Genomic DNA, 22,907 nt, shown 5'->3' on the forward strand with positions numbered 1-22,907 from the left:
ATGCACGATACATATACAAAGCAATTCATGTGAACAAACTGTTTCAGATACTGTATAAATAGCTTAAGAGGTGTGCGTGTTCATGCCTTTTCATGTGTTAATAAATATAACAACTCTGAAGTCGTCTAATTGAGCAAAGACCCCCAATAATGGAAGGAAAGGATTCATTAGCAGAGCAAAAGTATAGCAAATGAGATTAGTTAAAAGACAAAGATGCATTCATTGCAATTGAATAGTTTTCTCAAATAGGGTCACCCCACCCAAAAGATTTCAGCAATGAAATCTTTAAAAAAGGAAAAAAAAAATGGTACTTTGGAATATTCATGACTGGAGCAATTTCGTTTCATTTAATTTTGGTTTTGCATTGTTTAGTGTTAGCTTATTGTCATTAGTTAAAAATATAAAGCATTTGTAGGTATAGACATAATAAATGAAAAGTTGGCCATGGAGGTGTATGCTACAATGGACATATCCCAATTGGTCAAAGCCAAGATCTCAACGACGGGCGGAAAGAATTTCTTAGCAGAACAAAAGTGAGATGAATAAAAAGACGATGAGAGCCTGCAGAACTCTTGGGAACTCTCAAGGCAGGAAGACGCCTCACAGTCTATGGTCAGTTTCTGAATAATCAGTCACTCTTGCCTGATAGGGTAAGTGCAGAAATAATCAGTTTCTATTAATCAGATGTGGCTGTGAGTAAGACAAAAGATCAAACATAGGATTTCCGATTTTGAGTCAATAAATTTAGGAGTCAGAGTTAGTTTAGAGACAGTTTTCAGTTTGGGACTTTAGCAGACTCGAGATGAGTTGACTTCAACCAACTGACAGTGATGGCCTCGATAGATAACTAAGGTGTAGAAGATAGCATTTGGAGGGTCCTTTTCTGTAATGATATCACATATACACCCAGAGTACAATTGATCTACATGCAATGTGTCAGAGTCTGTGTTTTCTTCTGTGAGTTTGCATTGTTTTATTTTTTTTTTATTTTATTTTTTTTTTTACATAGGCATCACCACATTATCAAGGCCAAGAGGCCACTCAAGGATAAGGGTTAAAGAGTGTACTGTAGAAATTGGACAATATAGTAATCATTAGTAATGAAAATTTGGTAAATTTGATAACTTATATGGAACGGCTCATCAAGAACTTATTTACGTTAGACTTGAACACAACCATATTGTAGTCAGCCGGAAAACAGGAAAACGGAAGACAATTCCACAGGCGTGCAGTTCTAAGAAAGAAGCTTTGTTCATGGAATCTACGTTTAGGTTTAGGCACAGATAAAGAGTGGGGAGAATTTTTTTTGTTTACTTGTAAACCAGTGATTGCTCCCTTGGCCTTTGCCAATGTGGGAAGACAACACGACCAAAACGTGAAGAGGAATATGATATGAAAGAGAAAAACATGGAAACAAGCATTAGGGCCAGCGATTGTTGAAAGAGGGTTACACATGGCTTCATAAAGGTTGTTGAATGCAGTTTTCTAATTCTGCAGTCCATGTTCCTATTTACAATGCCTCCCCACAGGACAAAGTTAGACACCAGGGTCGTTTTTTAACGTGGAGAAAAGGAACAAAAATTGTTTCAGTCGTGAAGGACTTCTCCACTGACAGAGACAATAAATTGAAGTGCAACATCTGAAGAACAAATACTATACTGTGAGAAAAAAAAGCATTCACCTTCTTCCATTTCTATTTTTATATTTTTCTGACTCATCTTCCGTTTGTAGTGAAGTTGGCCAAGAGGAAGTGGAGGACGTTGGACAATTTGGTTTATACCCATTCGTACCAGTTCGGTGGGGGAAACTGAAACCATTGTTTGAGAATGCTGCCTCTGTGGAACAGTAAATAAATTTTTAAGAATAAAAGATTTAATAAAACGTATGAAAAAAAAAAAATTTTTCAAGACTGACAAGAAGAATAAATGCAAATCCTTGTGTTTCTCGCCTCTACGTGACTTTCACTTTATCTTTTTTCTTTTTTTTTATTTCCAATTATTTATTATTCAATTATTTATTAAAATCAAAAATGCAAAAGTCGAAATTTTTATAAACCATTTTAAAAAATACAATTTAATTATAATTTAAATCCACCAGAATGAATTTTGGTTTCTTCATAAACAAGTCAGCTATATGTATTATTTGGACTACTGTCCTCATCTTGAGCATTATTTTCACTCACTGGGGATTGGATCAGTGACAACATAGTGGATAAAGTACTTGGTAAAATTCAGTTGTTAGTTACACTTCTGGAGGTTGAAGGTTCAATTCTCAGCATGGGCAATACTCAAAATACAATAGTGAATTACTTCGGACTTCTACCCACTCATAGCTGATGGAATGAGAGCATGCTATCTGTGGATTAAATAAAGGGTTCCATTCAAAATTTTGTGCAGATTCCTAAGTTCGAAGGAAAGATTCTAGAGTTAGACAATATATACCTGAAAAAGGTTGGAGGTTACAATTTGCAACCAGTTTGATTTTCAACACTTCTTATCAAGAGTGAAATTCGAAAATCAAATGAATTTCGAGTAAAATCAATGATATTTACTTAATTGTCATGTTGAATTTAATAACATATCCAAAAATTACGAAAAACGATAAGATAGAAAATTATTTATTACTGGAAATAGTTTTCAAAGAAATTTCACGTTTATATTAGGTTGGTGCAAAAACAATATCGTTTTCTCACATGTTACTTTTATATATGGGTTCTGAATTCATTGATATATATAGCCATGTTATATATCATTTTGAAGTGCGTTTTACGCTCTATCGAGTCATGTTGTTACTGTTCTCAATCTCTTCATTCATTTCTTGCAGGCTTTTGACAGCATAGACAAAAATCAAATCTGAACGATTTTCTTGTTCTAGTTCAAACTAGGCTGAAAAGCTGCCAAGACAGCTCATGATATCAATGATGCATTTGGCCCAAGAACCACTAGCGAACGTGTGGCACAACGGTGGTTCAAGAAATTTTGCAATGATAACGAGAGCCTCAAAGATGAAAACAATCGCGGCCGGCCAACTGCGGATGATAAACACTTGAAAACTTTAATTGAAGCCGATCCTCGCAAAACCACACGAGAAGTTGCTGTTGAACTCGAGGTCGACCACTCAACAGTCGTTTGCCATTTAAAGCAAATAGGGAAGTCAAAAAAGTTGGATAACTGGGTGCCACATGAATTGAACAATAATAATAAAAAAAATCATCGTTTTGAGATGTTTTCTATGCTCCTTCTGTGCAAAAAAAACCAAAAAAATGACAATTAAATAGATAACATTGTTTTTAGTTGAAACCGATATAAAATGTAAGTAGATACCATTAGTTTCTTTTTAATGAAAATTCATTTTTTTATTTTCTGATTTCGTCCTTATAACAAAGACGCGCCTGATTTTCTAATGTGTTAATTAAAAAAATAGTAAAAACAATGTATTAATTGACCCTCTCACTAAAAGAGAAAAAAACAAAACTATTCAACCTAAAATATAATGGGTAATAGTTTTTTTTTTTTTTGATACACATGGCTTGTCTATTTCTGATATTAAAAACTGGAAACCATCATCAAGTATAGTGTTTCTCTTTGACCCCAAAAAATCTATATATGTACTTTTGATAAGTTGTAGAATACCTGAACACTAGACAATTTCATTTTTATTAGTATTCGTTATCATAAATGATAATCAAAAAACATTTTTTGGTACCTTTAACGATGCCATTTGTGTTTTTTCCAAGGACCAATGACATATCAAATTTCTGTGGGCTTCTCTTCTTATTTACATCAAAAAGGTAAATCTGTTCACCACCTAAATTCACCAACAGTTCTGACCCATCTGGACTGTACGTAACATAGGTGGACGCTAACGTACGGTATCGCTTTCGGTAATCCGTTTGCTTCTGGGGAAGATGGCCTGGCAAAAAACAGAAAGAGATATTTTTTAAATCTAGCTGGACGTCTGGCATTGCCCAGTCGTACAATACACTTAAATATATTTTAATTTATGTAGATTGCGTATGTATTATTATAGAATAAATTAGCTATTGAATATTATATATTACCAGGAATAATTGGCCCGGTGGACTAATTTGCAAAAAATAAAAAGGAAAAAAATGACATCAAATCAAATTCCGTCTGTGTTTGTTTAACATTATCATGTCAGCTGATATTTGGGTTTGACGATAAATACCCTGGAAAAGTTACTTCCGATTAATGTTTAGTTTTAAAATATGCAAATGAAGAAGTGATTTGCAGCAATTTTAAATGGTACCTCTTCTTTTATCATACATTGAACGCATTAATAAAAAAAAAAAATTAAAATAAAATAGTGAGGTACACCCACGCTTGAATAGGGGATCATTCGATCTGTAGTCAAATGCTCTACCACTAAGCTATATCTCTAGATATCAATAAATCTTTTTTTTTTTTTGCTTTTTAAGAACAAGTTATTTGCTAAGTTTTTATTATCTCCCTTGCCAGTGTAACGTATAAAAATTCACCTGTAAAATTTGTTTTTTATCTATAATATTTTCAGGATCATATTTTTTCGAGTTTCTATACATATGGAATGAATTTCTGTACAAAACATATCTAAGAACACTGCCAGACATATAAATTACCTTTGTATAACATTTGCAAAAGATAAACAGCCATTTTGGAACCTATGAGGAACTCACTCACACACACAAAGTGACTTTTATATAATAGTATATTTTTAAAATTAGTATAAATACTTAGCATAAATAACCAGACAAATACATTATACTATTTATCATTCGCCTCCTCTTGGTCATGTATATGTAATCATATTATTTACTTTATAATATTTTTATATTTATTATAGCTTCATTTAAAAATATATAAAAAAAAAAAAAAAATGAAAATATCAATCCATATGTATAACAAAATTTTATACAATAACTTGCTTGTACAGCAGCATTACTTCCAACAAAGCTTTCATCAGATGAGGTTTTTGGGATTAAAGCATCATTACCATTGTGATACTATAAAGTGGACCTGAGGTGGATTTGAGTCACTAAGTGCTGAGAGGGAGGCAATAGACAAAGGAATAGGAAATATCCTACAATCAACAATAGATAGGAAGTAGCAAACAATGAATCTGTAGGTATTTTTAGATTGATTCTTTTAGATTTGACAATGACAATAGAAACCTACAGATAAAACAAGGGAAGGGCAGCTTCCGGTAGCCGGGGTGGGAGCGGGGGCGACCTCAGATACCAACGCAGAGGAGACAGTTGGATTGACAACTAGATGCCGTTCACGGCGGATGGGAGTTGATTGTGACAACAGTTGGACAGTTTTTAGAGTTGACTGTGAAACAGAAATAGAGACGAATTGCGACTGACAGACGAATGTAACATGTATAGAATGGAGAAAAGACACACATGCTCAGAAGTCCAACCATCAAATATATGTGAAACATTGGCGTTTGTTTCCCGACCTGTAACAACGTGGGGATGGAATTTCTTTTCCCCAAACGAACGCATCAGGTTTATCATGTACAAAATTAACTTTTTGTTGGTAACATCGGATGGAAATCATATCAGACGAGTTGATGAGAAAGAAAATTTTTATGAAAACATAAAATCATCATCCCATTAACGAAACGGCAGTAATGAAGAGAAAAATTTTGTACTATTTATATGCTATATATTTTATACTGGATTTCTTATATAGCTTTGGATTTGCTCTATCAATCCACTTTAAAGCATCATGATGGCCTTATTTAATTGTCTAAATATTTTATTTTGATCACTACCTTTTATTTAATTGTTTTTATTACGAAAGCAGAAACTAAAAGTATAAAATCCATTAATTTTAAAGTAATCAAGTTATTTTCAAAAACTCTGACATAATGCTCCCATAAAAAATATACACAGGTTCAGCTCGTATGTATAGTACTTGCTACTTACTTAGCCAATCAAAATTCATCTAACACTGGTGTATACAAAGAATATCTCTATCTCTGCTATTATATAAAAGGAATGTGTGCGCGCACGCGAGAGAGAGTTTATTCCCTATGGACTCCAACACTGCTGGCCCAGTTTTTATGAAATTTCACACAAAAATACTTTATATGCCTGGCAGTGTTCTTAGATAGGTTTTGCATCAGAATGTCTTCAATAAGTATCAAAAATTGAAATAATCCAATGAAAGAAGGAACAGGCGATTTTTGATCAAAGTTAAGACCTTACACAGCTTAACATCACAAGTGCATTTGAGAAGTTTTATTAGCACACAATCTGAAAGGCCCGACATATAAAATCAACAGTAGGTTCTCTGATATGACAGGGGCACGCTCGAAATTAATGTTTTTGTTTAGAATACAATTGAAGCATGATACTTGACTATTGCATTTTAAACTTTAATTCAAAGCATTATATGTAAAAAATAATTTTATAAAATCAACAGTAGGTTCTCTACAGTGTAATATATTATAGACTAATATAGACTAAGTCACTGCGGCGAGGCATGAGAAGCTTCCTTCTGGTGCATTGCGATGGGTCTCTAACTAGAGTGGGCAACCAAGCGATTTGATTGAAAAATGGGCGATTTCACTGACAATAAAAACGTGGGAGTGTGAAACATGCATGAATCATCATTCAATCCCAAGCAACGTCGGGTCTCCCAGCTAGTTTCTTATTAAATAAAATCTGATTGGCAATAAGACTAGTTCATTGAGTGAGAGTGACGCCCCTCCTTTCCTTTATAATTATATCAATCCAAAATAAAATATCAATAAGATTAAATATTTGGATTTTTGGTGATCTTTTAAACCAATTCATTTTAGGTGAAAACATTCTGTATTTACGTGTCATATTGAAATTAGTATAAATTCCAAAAATGATCCAGTAGATAATGTGCTAGAAATATTTTAAATAAAAAAAATCAGCCACAATTATGTTTCCAGATACTATGCTTAAAAATTTTAAGGTTATCTCCCTTGTTTGTCATACTGAATTGGTCACACAACTCTTTCACATTAAAATGCATGATAAAATTTGATAAATTTGATTAATTCTATTTTTACTCATAATTATTTTTTGAAATTTTTGGCATTTATACTAATGGAATTTATACTAGTTTCTTCATAGCACTAAGTATATAATAATGTTTTTACTTAAAATGCATTTCCATGATTGGGTCCGTACTGAATGGCATATATATTATTTTTATTTGAATTCATTATTGAGATGAGTATCATTTATTTATTGCGGACTATTATCCTCATCTTTCTTAGTTGTTGTTTCACAACGTTTTGGCCAACTATTCTTCTGGCCTTCATCAGGTGGTAACCACGACAGGATAGGAACTCCGAATCTCCTAACTGCATCCTTAGCAATTACTGCCTTCCATAGTTGTTGTTGTCTCACCACGTTTTTGGCCAAGTAAGCCTCTGGCCGGCTTTAGGTAGGATTGAAACTGCTATTTTCAGACAATTTTCACCTGGAACCGTAGAGATTCAACATATCTATCCACTGCACCAAAGGCCTTGAAAGGTGATCAAGGTTGGACATTTTGGTCTTCTAAATCCACGTTTATTTATTATCTGATAACAACAACTAAGAAAGATGAGGATAATAGTCCGCAATAAATAAATTAATTAAAATGTGTTTGTTTAAAAAGATCACTAAGGTAAACAAGCACTAATTTTTTTTTTTTTTTATAAAAGAAAATACATGAAAACCATATTTATATTGAAACGGGATAAAGTATTGCAATGTAATTAAAAATTCATTACTCAAAGTTTTACTTTTCAAATCTCAGCTTGGAAAGCATTAATATCTTAATTTTAAATGTTAATGCTTTTATAGCATTCAATTAAAATTTGTTTCAATAAAAAAATAGAAAAAAATAAAAGTTGTTTGCTTAGCAAAGCAAAAAATATGAATTTGGGTGCAACTACAAAAGATGGTGATTCCTGAATTTTTTGAGATGAGGATTGGTTATTTGTATTATTATTCATCGGACTACTGTTCTCATCTTGAGTGTGATTTTCACAACGTTTCGGTTGATATAACTTCTGACCTTCTTCAGGTGTATCTTGTTGAACTTGGGAATGAATAGGTTTAAGGCTCCTAAAATTTGTACTAGAATTGTCCGCAAGGACCTGTGACACAATGGTTACAGTACTGGGAAAAATCAATTATAAAAGTGATATTCTCCTGAAGGTTGAAGATTCAATCTTTATACATTTGCGAATTACTTAGGACCTCTATCCAGTCATGGCTGATGGAACAAGAGCACGCTACCCCTGTGAAATAAATAAAGGGTTCTGCTCAAAATTCCATCTAAATTCCAGAATTCGACAAGATACACCTGGAGAAGGTCGGAGGTTATATCGACCGAAATGTTGTGAAAATCACACTCAAAATGAGAACAGTAGTCCGATGAATACAAGATGGTGATTGTTTAAAAATTGTGTTCTTCATTATTATAGCGAAATTCAAAAATTGAAATACTGAATTTCAAATGAAACCAATGATATTTACCGAATTGTCATGTCACAGTAATGAAACTATCCAAATATTACAAAAAAAATGATAATGTACAAAATTATTAAAGAAAATAGTTTAAAAAAATAAAAAATTAGCAATTTTAGCTCACACAATAGGTTCTTCGTTTCCTTTGTGTTTAAGTCACATGTCACAAAACAAACATGGCCAAAATCATTATTTTCATCAAATCATGGAAATACATAATTTATGTAATACTAGCATGCCGCCTGCCATTGCCCGGTTGTAAAATATATTTAAATATGATATTTTGATTAATGCAGATTTTGTATTTATTATTATACTAGCGGGGGATACCTGGCATTGCCCTAGTGTTTGGAGATGTGTGTGTTGGGGGGGGGGGTAGTAGATCAAAACACCCCCTTTTAAAAAAAAAAAACGTTGGTCGGGTGTTTGGAGGTGTAAAAGCAAAAAAAAAAAAAAAAAAGGTTTTAGTAGGAAGGTAGGCTTGAACCTCAAAGCCTTGACACAAAGGTAGAAACTAAATGGAAAAAAACCTGAGACCTAGCCATCTCAGCCACGAGGGGAGAGAAAGTGATAACTGTTATAAGTTAATGTTTATAAAGCAAAATTAACAGGTGCGAGGAAATTAAGTCGCGTGATGTTTAACCTAGTTTTGCGCTGCAAGCCAGTTTCTGTTTCCCCCCACCCCATCATTCGCTTTTCAAAGACGCGGCAATTGACAATATCTCGAAAATAGCTCGTAAAAGTCGGGCAAATTAAAGATAGCCACGACCCCTGTTCTTAAGTCGTAGATGTTATGATTTAGACAGCATATAAAAAGTATTAAGGAGTCAGCTGACCGAGAAGCCCGATGAACAAAAGCCTTTTGCGGACATACACAGAAATACACACACACATTTTTGCTTTTATATATATATAGATTATATTGAACCTAATATATAGTAATTATTTAAAACATTAAACAAAAATGACTCGTGCGCCACCACCAAAAATTGAAACCAAAACGTTTAGTTTATGATTTACTTTTTCTTTATTATTAAGTCCTGTATTATAAATGTAGTTATATTGTTGATAGGGTTTTATATTCAAATTATCCTCATTCTTAAGGAAGGTTTCTTGGAGATAAATAACCCAAGGATTAAATTTGGTTTGCAACAATAAAATTTCGTTGTAATTTACCTTCAATTCACGGCAATTCCATTGGATTTTCTTATAATTCACAAGGATTTTTTTTTTGGTTTGAGGAGTAACTTCAGTTTCCATGTCTTCTAATTCCGTAAATCTATTTGTAGTAGTAGTAGTAGTTGCTTCTGTTTGTGGTAATTTCTTTATATTATTTTGTTTTTTGGTAGATGTATCTTTTGTTTGTTTTTAAAGTGTGTTTTTTTCACCACGGGGAAGACGTATCGGTGACTTGTGTGGTCTTTCTTTTAACTAATTTTGTTTTTCCTTAGTTTCATCTTTTTCAGCATCTGCACGACGCACTGGTGATTTTTGTGGTCTTTCTTTTGATCGACTTTGTTTTCTTGGATGTTCTGATTTTGGTTGAAAATTTGTTTTATTGGTAACATGTGATTTAATGGGATGATTAATTTTTGATGATATGTTTGGTTTGATTTCATTTATAAATTTGGGTCAGTCGTTTGGTCCCAATTGTAACAATTTGTTTATTAGTATTTCGTATTTGGAGTCTTGGTTAGTGATGTTGGATGATATACAACATGAGGTGACTTGAGAGTTCGTCCTTCCCTTCATTTATCCATCTACTATTTTCCTGGCTTCAAGGAAGGAGATGTTTTTAGTATGTTTTATTGACATTACTTTTCTTTCTTCCAGATTCTGCATGCTCTAGTGTAAGCAAGATGGTTTTCTCCACAATTTGCACATTTGCAATCAAGATTGCAGTCATTGACAGTGTGGTCTGAATCTCTCTGACCACATCTGCCGCACACTGCTCGTCCCCTACATGCATCTTCATGGTGCCCAAACTTCTGGCATTTAAAGCACCGAAGTGCGTTTGGTATAAAGGCTTCAACTTTTCAACGTTGAACCCAATTTTGATTTCTTTTGGGATAGTGGGTCTATCAAACTGCATAATGTAAGTGTTTGTATGTATAGTCTGATTCTCTTTTTTTATTGTAATTCTTTTAACGTTTATTACTCCTTGGTTTTAATTTCTTTTGTTATCTCTTCAGTAGTGCACATTGAGAGGTCTTTCGATTTTACTACACCTTTGGATGTATTCAGATTCTTGTGTGGACAAGTTTTGATATTTATATTGTGAAAAGTTTACATTCCTAGGAGAAAAGTGGCATGTTTTTCGCTTTTCACTTCCACCAGTAGGGTTTCATTTTTTAAAGTTTTTACATTTTTTTTGGGTAATATATGCCGATATAATTTTATGTATAATAAACGGTGATAAGTCCGTTATATTGGTTTCTTTGGTGGATTCCAATACAATAAATTTTGAGGATGTTTAATATAGTTCGTTATTTGAACTATCCGAGTCAACGTGTTGGTGCTTGGAGTTTTTATACTTGGCCATATATATGTATATTTTAAATTCATTGTTTATGCTCCCCACCCACCTCGGAGTCCAATATTAGGGGATGTTAAGGGGGAAACCTATTCGCCTTGTCATGCCAGGGCTACATAAACAGTATACATGTTCCAAATGGGAGCCATGAGCACCTATAATCCTTTAGTTACACAATCCAAGTCATTTGTGGTAACTTCCGGCACTATACAGCTATGTCATGACTTTAATCATTTGGCACATTTGACCCTAACCACTGCCTTCGAACACATGGAAAAAAGGGGAAAATATGTATATAGTGGTACAAGGTAGAACTGTATTTGTTATGGTTTAGAGGAAATTGATAGAAAAGTAGATGTGTTAGGGCTTGACATAACTAGCCGATTGATTGGATCGGGCCCCTCCGACCGCCCGTCAAGCCTTGTACGAGGCCAAAGTCGAGTGTTGCAGCTGATATCTTTAATTTCCCTAGATATCAGTTGTTCAGCCACCAGGATCCTTTTCCGAGTTATTACGGGTCGCCACCCACGGCCAACAGGTTGCCCCTTTGAGAGGCTTTTACTCTCTGCAGTGGGACAGTCGGTGTATTCTAATGCCCCACTGACGGGGTTGGGAAGTAGGGGATTTACTTTTTCCTTTGATGTTAATGCCTGAGCTATGAAGACATGTTTGCTGCAAAGCTAAAAATTAAAACATGAACCAATAGCTATTACGTTACGCATGCATATTCGGAATACTGTTGTTTGACCTTCACCTGGCAAATTCCATTTAAAAAAAGATTTTCACACTTTTGCACCGATTTTCTCCGATTAAAACCCAAATATAAAGTTTGGCATAGAATACCCTATATATAAAGTTTCATGTCTATAGACCAAAAACTGACAGAGTTTGGTAGGGAAAATTTTTTGAACAATTATATATACGCATACATAAATATATATAGAAAGAGGTTTGTGTTTACTGTAACCTTTTTACTCAAGTATAAATCATGTAAAATTTCTGCATGAATATAATTACACGTAATAGTTAACTAAAAATGATCATCCCATAAGAAAACCGAAAAAAACTAATAGGAAATTAATTAAAATAAATGTTTAAAAGAATATGCAAATTAGCTAGATCTTTTGCAGATGAATGCAATTCCACAACCCATATATAACAAAGTTGTATTTTCTTTTTAAATAAATAGAAAAAAGGGTTTTTAATATAAATAAAAATACACAAAACCCCCAAATTTGTAGGAGTATATATTCCAGAAATATGTAACTAATTGTGACATGACAATTAGGTAGATAACCTTGCTTATTGTTGGAAACTTATTTTTTTGGCTGTCAGATTTCACAACAATAATGAAAGAACAACCAAAAATTGTAGGTGCAAGTCTAGACTTCAACCTAATTAAAAAAAAAAGAACAGAAAAATCTTTATGTTGCCTATCATTGAATGAAAATGTTATATTCTGAAAATTACATAAATTGATCAAGTAGTTATTTTCATATATAAAAAGAATCATTCTTTTACGATTTTAAGTGATTTTAATAGTAAATTGTAGCCATTACTAGGCTGATTTTGATCTCGGTAATTTGAATTGAGTTGTCTTTATTTATTAAACATGGCGGATCAAGATACATCTCTCTACCTCATAAAATTTCATTTTCTTAGTTAAAAAAAAAAAATGTGATGTATGCGTGATATTGGAACAATATAACCGGTGCAAAGGAAGGCTACAAAATTGGTCCTAAATCTGCATGTCTTATGAGGAACAACTGGATTTTCCAACTCCGGTATTCCGTCGGATGAGAGGCGATGCCATCCAAGTCTTCAAATACCTGCATGAGGAATACAACATGGACTGTCTCAAGATGCTTCCTTGGAAACAAGATGTAGGACCCATGAATATTCCTTGTGTTTGGATAAGCAGCAACATCGGAAGGGGGCAACTGGGTTTGTTCGAGTACACTTCTTTTCCCAACAAGTGGTGAATGTGTGGAACCAGCTGTCGGAAGAAGTGATATCTACAGAGTCACTCAATACCTTCAAAGCCAGACTAAACAAACATTGACACTTTTACTACAAATGATGGGTATTGAGAGACTGTAATCTCAGGTGAATAGGCCTGTGTTTCATCTCACTGTATATTGTATTGATTAACTGACATAATTTTTGGAATACAACAATTTTGTTCCGTGATAGGTACATACATCATAAAGATTTTTCTGTATTTTTAAATTAGGGTAAACTCTGGACTTGCAGAGATTTGCATTATTAATCTACTAGCGGGGGTACTCGGCGTTGCCCGAGTGTTTGTTTCCGGGACGGGGGGGGGGGGGGGGGAGTTTTAAAAAATGTTATGGTAGGTAAGTAGGAAGGATCAAACCCGGAGTCATGAGTAAAAGTAGGAAAATAAAGTGTGAAAAAAAAACAAAAAAAAAAACATCTGCAACGTTAACAGTTCGGCCACCAAGAAAAGTCCATTCCAGTTGTTTAGGAAAAAAAAAAAAAAAAAAAAAAAAAAAAACGACTACGGTAGGTCGGCGCGAACGTGAAAATATAATGTGAATTGTCCAGCATGCTAACCACTACGCCACAGAGCACTGCAGCTTAGTTTAGTGATTTTAAATAACTTCACATGAAAGAACTAAGCCAAACCGGTGTTCTCTTCTCAACTGTTCCTTGTGAACGATCCCCAAACGGTGTTAAGTGGTGGCAGGGGGAGGAGGAATTTATTAGAAAGAAAATATTTTACCACTTCCATTGATCTTAACCGATTTTGGCCGTGACTTCTCAGCAGAAAAAGTATAGAAATCTAAGATTATCGAGGAATTTGAGAAATAATAAGCCTATAACACAGCTCAGATATTGTTCTGCCGTTTGTGCATATTATATTTGCATGAAATATCTTGATTTTTAATCCTATTAATGTCAAAATCAGACGGGAAAAAATGAGTTCATTTTATTTATATAGAGATGAAATATTGTTTGGTGTTTAATCAACAATCAGTTTATGACAAACTTTTTCTTTTTGAAATGATCAGTTTAAAATGGAGATATCTATTCACTTGCTACATTCATTTTCCAAAGTGGAACATAGTGTAGTATCTGTTCTGATATTACACTTCATCAGTTTTGTCCTTGGTCAGTGAAGGAGAAATTCTTCTAAACTGAGGCAATTTTTATTTTCATTCCAACCTCTTTTTGGGGAGCTAGATTTTCCATACATTAAAAACTGACAGTTTGTCTAACTCTAACCTTGTGGTGGTGGTGGGGCAAGTAAATAGGATCACCCCTCTCCACCTCCTGTAAATTGGCAAATTAAAAAAATAAATAAATTACTAAAAAATGATCATTATCTGAAAATTTGGTGGCAAATTGATATAATAACAAGGAACTTTTTTTAATATACAATAATAAAAATTCCAGAGGACGGATATGTGTTCATAGGTGTTTGCTCAATATAGACATAAGGTAGATGTTCTCACACACACACACACACACACATATATATATATGAAAGATATGCTTAAAGGATAAACATCCACAGAATAAACAAGAATAAGAGTAATAAGCACAGAACAAACAATATGGAACAAAAAGGATTTTTTTTCTCCCACCACTACTTGAAACTTTATGTATATCTGCTTTGACTCTGTTCAATAAATGCTGTTCTTGACAAAGTTTAATAAATGAAATATTGAAACAAAGTCAGCATGATTATGTGTTAACTCTTTATTCTATATAGTTTGTACTTTACCTATTATTCTTGTTTATATATATATATATATATATATATATATATATATATGTTAATAGTTTCTTTGAAAATATCTTTAATATATACCAACCATGAGCCATTAAAAAACAATGAAAATAAAACTTATAAAATTATATTTTCATTATATATATATATATATAACATTATATTATATATATAGTGCATTTATGCAGCATTTTTTATTTAAACAAACATTATTAAAGATAACAGAGCTTCTGCTTAATTATACTTAGTAGTCACACACGGTCAGTATTCGCAGACAGCAGATAAGAAAAATTGAAAAAATAAAAACTATAATTAAACAGAAGCTCTATTATTTTTAATAGTGTTTGTTTATATATACATATATATTTGCAGACACACACAAATAGGTAAATATATGTATTTGTTTACAGGTGCTGTCTGCAACTGCATTACCTGCTATGAAGAACTTAACGCAATCTTGAGGCAAGGGAAACTCCGCACTGTACGCAGACCGCATCAGAGACAGAGTGTCCTCAAAAGACCTAAAAGAATGAAAGTCAAAGAGATATTTGTATTATACCTGCGACAAAGTATTGTACACAGCCTGCATGCAGGCTGTAGTCCTCCTCTTTTAGGATCGGGTGAATCACAGGGATATCCCACTGTAACCTATTAAGAGAGGAGTGCAAGGTTGTTATCACATTTGGAAATGAGAAGCAAAATAAAAAAAAATATTTAAAAAATTATATCAAACCTTAAGTTCTGAAAAGAATAAAGTAAAATAAAATAAAAGATTCAATTGTTTGAATAAAAGTATATTTTTTATTGGCTAAATTCATTTTTAATTTTAAACAGAGAACAACAAAAATCGAGATGCAAAAATACAAAAAAAAAAAACTCATACACAATTCATTTTTTAATGATTCATCTTTTGGCAAATATTCTAGCAAATTTCTAGAAAATAAGTTTTTTTTCTCACATTTTTAGTGAAATTTCTAGATCATTATAGAATGGGCAAATGGTGGATTTATAGAGATACAAAATACTGTCAGGCTTGAGAAGACTTCTAGCTCGATAGAGGGAACCTACCTTCTCTGCTGCAGACTCAGTAACATCTTCTACATACTTATTCCACTTTGTGTAGGGAAAATTCAGCTATCACAAGAGAGTACTGGATAGGAACAAAACTACGTGTATATTTTTATCAAAAAATCCTTCAAATTCTCACTTAGAAATGAACTAATTCTGCATATTGTCCCTATTTACTTGCCGGGCAACATAGGCAGATCTGGACACAAGGATCAGTTCTTTAATGTGAAAAAAATCAAGTTATTCAAAAGATGGGACTTGAGATGATAACAAATATACTTGTATAGTCTGATAAACATTTTCTCACAAATAAGAGAACTGTGGATGACAGGTCATAAACCCATCCCGTCAGTGGAGGAAGTAATGTTAGATATTAATACACTTGTCTTCCTATTATTAATGGCAGATAAGTTACTTCTTTTGAATGATTATACCAAAAGTGGAGACTATTTAAGGCAGCCATGCTGACTGCTCAAAGATTGAAGCAAGTGAACCAGTGAATGTCCTTGGAGGCTGTAGGAAATATTAACATTTAGTATCAAAGCATAGACGGTTTTAACTTGGTTTAAACGTAATGAAAAACAAGGACTCATGGCGCATTGGTTAGAGTACTTGGAAAAATCAATTGTAGAAGTGATATTCCCCTGAAGGTTGATGGTTCAATTCTCAGTGTGGGTGATCAAAAAATACAATTGCGAATTACTTAGAACCTCTATCCAGTCATGGCTGATGGAACAAGAGTATGCTACCCCCATGTATGCTACCCCCAGTAAATAAAGGGTTCTGTTCGAAACTCTGTCCAAATTCCAGAGTTCAACAAGATACACCTGAAGAAAGTCAGGTTACATCGATTGAAACATTGGGAAAATGACACTCAAGATAAGAACAGTAGTCCGATGAATCTAAATAATACAAAGAAACAAGTGATTTATTTAAATGACTTTAAATAATTTTTTAAAAAAATTAAGTTGTTTTGAACTTAGGATCAATTATAGTTGAGGCACTCAAAGGTTCCTCTTGTTTTACTTCTAGGTGAATTATAAAAAACATATTTACTTTTGCAGATTTATTTCCAAAACGTTTTGTAAACTTGGTGCCTGTGTGGATTAATGATCTTTTAAACCAATGCATTTCAGGTGAAAACATTATTACATACATTTTATGGTGAAATTACCATTAATTCCCAAAATTATGAAAAATGGTTCAGTAAAAGATGTGCTAGATCTATTTTTCACAAAAAAAATTAAATTATGTTCTGTTTAAAAATACTTTAATTAAGAATCTTTAATTTCATTCAGGGGAGATAAGTCAGTTTGTCAAACTGAATTGGTTGTACAACTCTTCCACATTAAAACATGCTAAAACTCGATAATTCAATAAATTCTATTTTTACTTGTAATTATTTTTCTACTAGATCATTGTTTGTAATTTTTGGAATTTATATTAATTTCAGCATGACACATAAGTATGTAATAATATTTTCACTTGAAATGTGTTGATTTCAAACGATCACCCATCTACACAAGTACCATAAACTTTAAAGAAAAAAAGTTACAAACATCTATAAAAAAAAAAAATGTATAAACAAATTAAATAAAATCTAAAAAGTATATAATTTTATTACAAAACATTTTTATAATAAGCAAAACAAAAGTGTTGCATATAAAACTATATCATTTTTAAATTTTATTTTATTGTGCTTGTAAATAAATATTTGATAGTATCCCCTCCTTGTTTTCCACTTGTTTATGAAAAGGAATGTGCAATAGAAAGAAATGTTTATATTGTTACAAGCTACGTCGAGAATTAAGGGTGATGTCTACCAATATCACAAGGTGATAGGCATTCCCAAGTGGACTATAGGTATTTGCGACACAATCCTTGGTTACTGTAGTTAGGAATAGATCTAGAAATGAGGCTTGCTGATCTTCATGATCTAGCAGGTGGGTCAGGAACATGACTGTCTGTGTAATGGAATGAGCTATGGAGAAACTGTGTGCTGTTATAAGCTACATTTGTGTAACACAAGAAATTGAGCCAATTACTGTTGTGGACATTAAAATCACTAAATATATGGATTTGGGTACTTAGATTCAACAAGAGTGCTGCATCGACATTAGCAAAGAGATAGTCAAGCTGGGTGAAGTCCTGAATCGACGAGGAATGATAGAGGAAACATGAATAACTTAACGCCGTGTTGTAAGGTTAAAAAGAGTAGAATCTTATTTTTTAATTGACAGTTATAAAGTCATTTATTACTACACTTAAAGTTCAAAAGGTATGTATATTTGAAAACCAATATTTCTCGAAGGAAATTTTCTAAAAGAATCACAAGCCGTATTAATTTTAAACAAAAGTTATTTTTTTCAAAATGAACAGTTTACAAAATCTTGTTTCTTTAAATTTAACAGCAAACAGTGGCTGCTGCTGACTAGCTTATAATTATGAACACTACTAGTTACATTGCTTATTTTTGCTGAAAATGGTTTACAATTTTGAAGGGGCGGAGTCTAATTACAAATGGATAATACAAAAAAAAAAAAAATCAACACAAAATTATCATTTTCATGCATAAAATAATAAAAACATTAATTCACTTATTTAAATATTTACAAAAAAAAAAAATGTCCAAAACATGTCATGTTGAAATTTTATTAAAAAAAACAACTAATGAACCAGTTTATTTTGCACCCCAACAAAGATTAATTTTAAGCTTTTGGATATTTGTTAAAGGAGGAGGCAAATCAGTTGTGTTTTTGGGAAGGGATCTTGTTTGAATGTATAACTTTTTTTTTTTATATTGACATTATTATTACTTTTGGATAGAGTTGGTGCTTGTTGGACGTCAGTAAGCTTATATAAGTAGATTATTAGCAGAGTCTTCATCTATAGGGTTGTGGCCTCAAGAAAACCCACCGGATATAAGTAAAAAGTTTGTTTCGATATGCAACAGAGCATTACAGTTATTCCAATATTATACAAATGTTGATAAAGCAGCCTCTCTTAGCACTAACTGGTACTTTAAAAAAAAAAATGTTTAATTTACGACTTATGGTTAAGTTTTTTAAATTCTTGGTAGCAAAAATGGTCATGCGACAAGGCAAATTTGGTTATCAGGTTAAGAAAATATTAAGTATCAAAAATTAAGTGAAAAGGAATTTTTCATTTGGAGAGAATCCTGATACCACCATCATTCATTTGTTTTAAGAAATGAGGGAGAGAAAGAGAGTGGAAGAGAAAACAAAGTTAGTAAGTAAAAGTTTTTTTTTTAACATAAATAATTAAAATTTATGTAATATATATCATCATTATTCGTTTTTTCATATTTAAAGTTCTGCAAATGTCCCAGGCACCGTTTTATGTTTACTCTCCATGCAGTTCTAGCCAAAGGGTTGATGCCAATCAAGTCACTTTATATGCACCAAAACTATAGTTTATCTTGGTCTTCCATATTTAGAAGTCAATTTTTAAAAGCCACTCAACACATGCCATCATGTAAAACAAACATTAAACCAAATATAATTTTTTTAGTATCAAAACATCATTAAATTCACTTAAATCATCCATCCAAAGTCTTCAGCCCCTGGAGAGACATAGACCATTCACAACTTTGTAGATGCTTTTGTAGCACAGAGTTCTTTTTTTCAGGGTGAGGGTGCTGGCTCTACACCCAACTTTCCCAGCTCCTAACCTTCCCAAATGGTCACCCATCTGGTATTGGCCAGGCTCAACGTTGCTTAACTTTGGTGATCTGGCAAGAACTGGTGTGTCAACGTGATTGTGCCGTACCGCTTGAATGATAATGATGTGAAAATTAAAAATTAAGATATTACAGATGTTTTGTATCATAAAACAAAATTTTATAAGTTATTTTCCATTATTTTTATTTTTCGTCTTTATCTTATTTGTTGCCTACAAATTATTTCAGTTCTTTCCCCACCGCAATGCTTAATATCCCTATTTTTCCCTTAGTCCTCAAATTCCATGAGCAATATTTCTGACAAACAAGGAAGGAGTTTTGTTTTCTGGGTCAGTAACATTTATTGTTGACTAGTTTTTGATCTAGCAATGGTATTTTTTTTCTTTTTAGGTCCTTATGTTAAGTGGCTTGTCAAAAATAAAAATAAAAAAGAAAGAAAAACTTTTTAATTTACCTTGTGCCATTATCGGTAGGGAATTTAATACTTTTACATGACAACATTCTGCGGTCATAAACTCGAACATAAGGATCATTGGCACCCACAGCCATTTCATCCGGCCGCAGAGGGTTAATGGCGATGCATTTGGCCTCAGCTTGCAGCCCCATATGTGCATTTAAATTAATCAACACATTGCGGGGCGTACTAGTTTCAGGAGTTCGAAGATCAAATTGCCTGAAAAGTATAAAAAAAAAAAGTAATCAAATCTATTAAATAGACACATTTCAGTCTCGATATTTAACATGTAATCTTTATATATAAAAAGTTAGGTATCCGCATATATTTATAAATATTTATGTACAAAGTAATCTACTAATAATATACTTTGTGTGTGTCTGTCAGTCAGAATTTTTTAGATGCAAGAAATATATTTAGATATCAAAATATCTCAACTTCTTTTAGAAATGGAAAATATTCCATGAATACTAAATAATAAATTCCCAACAAGCAAGAAGTATTATAAATTTAAGTTAATTTGTTGAGTTATTAGAAAATTATGAAACTCAGTATTAATAAGATTTTGCAGAACGTTGTAGAGTTCTTGGAGAAAAAAAAAAATTAGTGTTGAGATGATTAATCGGAATTGGGACTCAGAAAGATTTGTGCTAATTTTCCGATGCCAAAAACGATTCTGTTAATTATATATATTTCTTTTTATTTGAGTATGTTTAAAATAAAATCTTCCACTGCTGATGGTGATGAGAATAAATATTTATTGATTTAAACTTCCAATAAAACTAAAATTTATAGCTCATTCCCTCACAAGTGTGATTTTATGTTTGAGAAAATATCTGCACATTTATGATGTGTTTATACACTAATTGGGAGAAAATATCCATTTTATTGTTAAATCTTTAGAGATTTATAAAGAATTGAAATTGAGAAAAATATTAGAATCGTCCCATCACTAATATATATATATATATATTAGTGATGGGACGATTCCAATATTATTATTGATTCCGATTCTTTATAAATCTCTAAATATTTAACTATAGAGTTGGTATTTTTCCCCCGATTATCATAAAACATGTTAAATGCGCAGATATTTTCCTAAACATAAAAATACACATGTGGAGGATGATCTATCGATTTTAGTATTACTGGAAGTTTAAAATTAATAAATATTTACTATTTTATCATTATTACCAGCAATGGAAGATTTTACTTTAAACAAAATCAAATAAAGAAGACAAAAGAATCGTTTTGGCATTGGAAAATAGGCACACATTTTTTTGATTCTGATACCCAATTTTGAGGAATCATTCCAACATTTATACACATATTGTTATGCTCAAGTGGTAACAAATAAAAATATGAATCATACGAAATAACAAAACAAATGAAAAAGGTTTGTTCACAAAAGCCAAAAGATACAGTTTTTTAAGACTACTACTATCAAAGCTAAAAAACAATGACGGCTTGGAGGAACACCAGTCAAAAAACAGGACGAGGAAGAGAAGGTTACGAGGGAGAAGGACAGATAGTCAATATTAAGAATAGCCAGCAGACAAAACTTCTAGCAGCCCCTAACTCTATCACTAAAGAAATTCACTGACATTAATTTTTCCCCCGTTTTTTTATTTTTTTTTATTTTAAATGTTTAGTCAATGAGAAAATTTCAAAATTTCTATTTACCACTGGTCCAGTAGGCTTTTCAGGTTTTGCAAATTTTCCATGAGTTGAGGGGATATATTTTCCTTTTTTTTTTGTTTTTGATTCTTTCGGCTGGACTTATCCACGAATCAGGGACCGGAGTTACCTTATCGGGTTTGAGCCGATAACTGATCTGCTTCCCTTTCCACACCTATTCATATAGCACTACAACCCATTCTAGATTATTGCAGAACCCTCTGGGACCTTCTAGATCATTCTAAAACTTCTAGATCCTTCTAAAATTTCTATGACTATACTCTGGCTTTTAAGCTATTTCGTGAATGAAAACTTTTGGAATTTGATTATTAGGACCGCCTAGAATACTTTAGCACACATTTTTCACTGTTTTATTGATTTTTTTTATCATTATTTTATAGAAATGCTCCCTCGTAACAATATATATATATATATATATATATATATCACACATACATACACAGAAAAGGGGGTAATATCCAAGGGAAAGAGAGAAAGAGAAAAATAAAAGAAAGTGGGAGAGAGAAATGAAGAACGAGAGAGAGGGATGGTTAAGTCTTACATGATAGTTCCATCTTCTGCGGCACTCCAGAACATAAATGGCACATTTGGTGCTGTGGCTAATCGTTTGACCCGTCCAGCATGACAACCAAACACATGCGTTGTGTCTTGGATATTCACATCATGGACACGGATCTTGCAATCAGCTGCTCCACTCACAATTATTGAATCATTTGAATTTGGCAAGAACTGTTAAAAAATAAATAAATAAACAAAAAAGAATATTACAAAAATAAGCTCAACTTTTGACTAATATATTACACAATGGTTTATAAAATGGCTCTTATGTTAACTTGAAGCTAATCTTAAAATGCATGAAATGTAATGGTTTTATATGATAAGGTGTCTTGAAGATGTGCTGAGGGACATTTTTTAGGATTGCCCTAAAATTCCTATTTACTTACCTACCTCAGTCTAAAAGGACTTCTTATTCACTGACTCCGGACATAAATGAAGTGTAGCATTAGAACAGTTACTACACTTTGCTCCTAGCCAAAATGTCCAAGTTAATATTAACAAAAAGTATTTCAACAACAAATATTGAGATTTTGGGATTTGCAATAGCAAAACCATTTATTTTAATTAAATTACTTTTATTATAATCTATGATGAATAAATTTAAGACTACAAAATATCAGAAATATGATCGGGACA

At 32.5% G+C, this 22,907-nt stretch overlaps 1 protein-coding gene across 3 annotated transcripts in view; it reads right to left on the reverse strand.

The window, feature by feature from the left end:
• LOC145286224 (WD and tetratricopeptide repeats protein 1-like) overlaps window positions 1–22,907 on the reverse strand; it is a 104,013-nt gene that overhangs the window by 29,186 nt on the left and 51,920 nt on the right. For 2 of the 3 annotated variants that reach the window (XM_080135037.1, XM_080135039.1), the window contains exons 5-9: window positions 22,255–22,442; window positions 20,016–20,234; window positions 15,353–15,441; window positions 3,706–3,912; window positions 1,682–1,835 (exon numbers count right to left, since the gene is read on the reverse strand). In XM_080135037.1, coding sequence (XP_079991163.1) covers window positions 1,682–1,835; window positions 3,706–3,912; window positions 15,353–15,441; window positions 20,016–20,234; window positions 22,255–22,442 — 857 coding nt within the window. Of the gene's footprint in view, window positions 1–1,681; window positions 1,836–3,705; window positions 3,913–15,225; window positions 15,315–15,352; window positions 15,442–20,015; window positions 20,235–22,254; window positions 22,443–22,907 lie in introns of all 3 variants that reach the window. The other variant, XM_080135038.1, reaches the window with a different exon arrangement.

Source organism: Euprymna scolopes, chromosome 10, assembly GCF_053919585.1.
Source record: "Euprymna scolopes isolate OS-2025 chromosome 10, ASM5391958v1, whole genome shotgun sequence".
Classification (NCBI taxonomy): Eukaryota; Metazoa; Mollusca; class Cephalopoda; order Sepiida; family Sepiolidae; genus Euprymna; species Euprymna scolopes.